The 3616-nt window shown below is 46.0% G+C and overlaps 1 protein-coding gene across 1 annotated transcript; it reads left to right on the forward strand.

Annotated features, from left to right (window-relative positions):
* Nucleotides 1-842: 842 nt before the first annotated feature.
* K441DRAFT_668388 (uncharacterized protein) lies at nt 843-2241 on the forward strand (the record flags this gene model as incomplete). Its single annotated transcript, XM_067649996.1, has 1 exon — nt 843-2241. A coding segment is annotated over exon 1 (1243 nt), but the record flags the coding sequence as incomplete, so codon positions are not given.
* Nucleotides 2242-3616: the final 1375 nt, after the last annotated feature.

The raw sequence follows: 3616 nt of genomic DNA on the forward strand, positions 1-3616 counted from the left end.
ACATCTGCTATATTAGATTTAAAGCTTTAATTCCATGTTTATCACGTTATGCCATAGGTTTTGTAGGCTGTGCTCCGTGGTGCATACTATGTATGAAGCACTGGCGTCTAGCGAAACCCTGGTCTGTTTTGTCCCTGGAGCACAGGAAACCATCGCTTAGCCTAAATTAAAAGGGCGCAACTCACTCTATACTCATGTTTCCCTCCTCGATTTCCTTGTTCTTGCTATTCCAAGCTTGCTGTAGTAGCTTTCTGTAAAACATGGCTCTTAGAGTCTTTCCCCTAGCTTCACCCATAGTAGTTTTTATAACATTTTCCATCTTTCCAGCTCTTTCTGGTAGCCATCCGACCACACCGAAATCAGACTTCAACTTTGCTCTAGCTCTCAACCTCCGATCTTCACCGCAATGTGGCTTCGCTGGGAACAACGACATCTACGGTATCGGCATCCGCATCGGTATCTACACCCAAATCTTCGCCGTCTGGGTTGCCAATTACTTCCTTTTCTCTCAAGCCCAAATCCTACGAGATAGTATCACCATCTTCACGGTCGCTCTTCTGGTTGTATCCTTCATGTTCGTAGCCAGTCCGTCAAGCAGCTATGCTATAGAGGCCTTCATTCTCTTTCAAGTACTATCGTGGTCTTGTATGATGGGCGTCCGTGCAAAATCGCGTTGCTTTAAACTTAATTTCCGCAACACGGTTATAAGAGCGGTCGTTAGCGAGACGATCGGTCTCTGCAGTCTTTCACTCCAAGTATGGTTCTGGTGGCGCGGTCTTGATCAAATGTTGAAGACTCCCTGCGGCACGTATATTTGGTACTTGGTTAAAACTGACATATATGGGTGGGCGAGGACTGTGATGAAGGTGCTTTCGTTGTTTGTATTGTGCGTCACCTCATACTGTGTCGCGATTGAAGGTACCCGTGCATGGAGCTACTTCGCGTTGAAGTATACTAGGGAGATGTTCGAGTTTGCGATAATGGAATTTGAACGAACTGAAATACAAGGACGGCTTCAGGCCTGCTCAGATGATCCAACAGCTTTCGCGGACCTCAATGGTGGAACTCAATCACACAACGGCTCAATAACCTCCTTGGCTGAGGATTCCAGCGAATACTCTCCAGCAGAACAAACCACGCTCTCTCACAAACGGCAGACTGGCCTCGACGGTCTTTCGATGGATCGTAGAGGGACCTCAGTGGACACACTGGACCCGGAGTCAGGCAATCATGATCACGGAGGGAAATCTCAGGACGCTCATCCTGCGTCTCAATCGAAATGCGAGAGCCAGATTGGAGTCGTCCAAACAACTTCGATTCTCAGAGGCGTGTATATGGGAGAAATTTATATCGAGAACTGCATTTCCGCTGGTTCTTACCAACGTCTTAAAAGCCAAAAAGTTACGGTTATCAATAACATTAGGAATATTTCACTTTTTCGATCTCAACCAAAAAAAACTCCTGCTCCCGCTGCGTTACGCCCCTGTAAGGGTGACGTACCCTCTTACCTCACCTGCCAATTCCAGATTCTCAAAGCGCTCATCACTTTCAAATTCCCAAAGCAAGCCTTCATTCTCTACATCCACCTTCGCCACTCACGACTACTAGATTCCTGGAACGGCCCGTATCAAATCTATGCTGCGCTCTTCTATAGTGATGGTCCCCTCCCATCGGCCCTCGAAACGGCCCTTGCATCGTCTCTCATGCTCACTAAGGTGCCTAAGAAGACCTGGATGGGTTGGTACTATGCTATTCTCGATTTAGCCGGGCATGTTCTAGTCATTCTGCAGCTGGAACTTTCAATACGGTGGAATCATATTGAAGGGCTCCTTGGGCTGGGGAGTGTGGGGCAGCTTATTCCCTTTATTACTGGTCTGGTAGGGCTAGGGCTTATTGGAGGGCGATGGGTTGAGCTGTGGCACAAACGCAGGGGGGGAAAAGTGGTAGAAACCGAGGCGACTCAGGGGGAAGAAGAGCAAAAGGTCATCTATGAGAATGGGCTAGATGGGCTAGATAGCAGTGTGGTGGCAGGTTATTACAGGTGGAGAGAGGCGTACGAAGCATCACTGGAAGAGGGCAAATCTTTCCCTAACGCCGAAATAAAGGCCAGTTAAGATTAGGTTGGCCATGGAGAAAAGCGGCTTGAGTATTGGTATTACGAAGCTTTGATTAATGTTCGTAAACATCTCTTTTCTAATTTAGGCGGACTTTGTATTGTTAGTAGTCAATGATTTATCGGAGTGCTAACCCTCTTCTGCTCCAGAATTCCCGAGAAAAAATCTTCGCTTATTAACTAAAATCCGGAAACGGAGGTCGTCTTACTTAAAATAAACGACTTTTATGTCATCTACTTCATGCTCCAGATCGGAAATGTGAGACTTCAAGTCTCGATACCATTTCGTACTTACGCGAGACATTTGCATGGGCGTCATCGGGTCTCCATGTGTATCATACAACGAAGAGGGAATACTGTCGTATCTCCCTTCAGATACCGCTGCTTTCCCTCTCTAGCGTCTCCAACTCGGTCTTCGCGAGCAGTCGCTGTTCCTAATGTTTCCAGAACTGCTCCAGGGCACACGCCTGGAGTTCCCCATCGCGATGCCTTCAAGATTCTGATAGGAAAATGGCGCGCCGCGGGTGAGACCGGCGTATCTTGCTATGACCCATCAGCGTGGTCAAGAAGTAACTTTTGGACTCTATATGTGGCATAAACGAGGAAGTGAAGTTTAAGTTTTTCCAGGATTGGGTGAAACTGTCAATCGCCCTTGGGAAGAGCTATGCGATGACTTCCTGCGGGTCTCTTCCTGAGTCGATGGGTACCAGCAATCTTGAGAGTTGGCGCGTATGTGAGAGGGGTTAGAGATATCTTCTGCCGCGTCGAAATATTACCGAGAATGATTACACGCCATTGTTTACAGACCTCCTGGCCAGAGACAAGGTCCTGAAATGGCAGCTCGAGAAGGATCATCAGTACAAGCTCGACGATTTGGCTGATCCGGGTGGTAGCTGGTTGTGTCATATTAGACGGGCAAATTCCAAGCTCTGAGTTTAGGGGGAGGTGGGATTGTGGGTTGAATCGTAGTGCGTGCTACGTTTAGTTTATGATCTTGCAGTAGTAGAAAAATAGTTACACAATGGTAAGTTGACTAAAAAGTTAAATGTGAGAGTCTAATGTTTTGGAGGTGAATCACTGAAAGCTTAGCTTGCTTCACTCTAGTCATAGATTTTCTTGCTAAGAAACCATGATAAACTATTTAACGTGATTTTTTTCCCATGTGATAGATCTAACGTGACCATATATCCTTACCAGATCGTGAAAAGGCATACTATACATTGCACTCTGGGATTGTAGACATTGTTCAATTCTAGGCAGTGATTGTATTGGACTAGGCTGGAGTAGATTCGGGCTCAAATCCACTCCATCCAGCTAGTAGATCATTTCACTCCGGGATCCACGGAGCTCCAATACATTTATATACTATATTTAGAAAAGCTTGGCATTGTTGTAGTATTATAAAGAGGGTAATGAAAGTATTTTTAGAAAAAAATTAGATGGAAAGAGTAAAAAAGTAAGATAGGGGAAGAAAGAGAACAAGGAGGGTATGTAGGTAGGTAG

Source organism: Cenococcum geophilum (genome assembly GCF_001692895.1).
Source record: "Cenococcum geophilum 1.58 unplaced genomic scaffold K441scaffold_62, whole genome shotgun sequence".
NCBI lineage: Eukaryota > Fungi > Ascomycota > Dothideomycetes > Gloniales > Gloniaceae > Cenococcum > Cenococcum geophilum.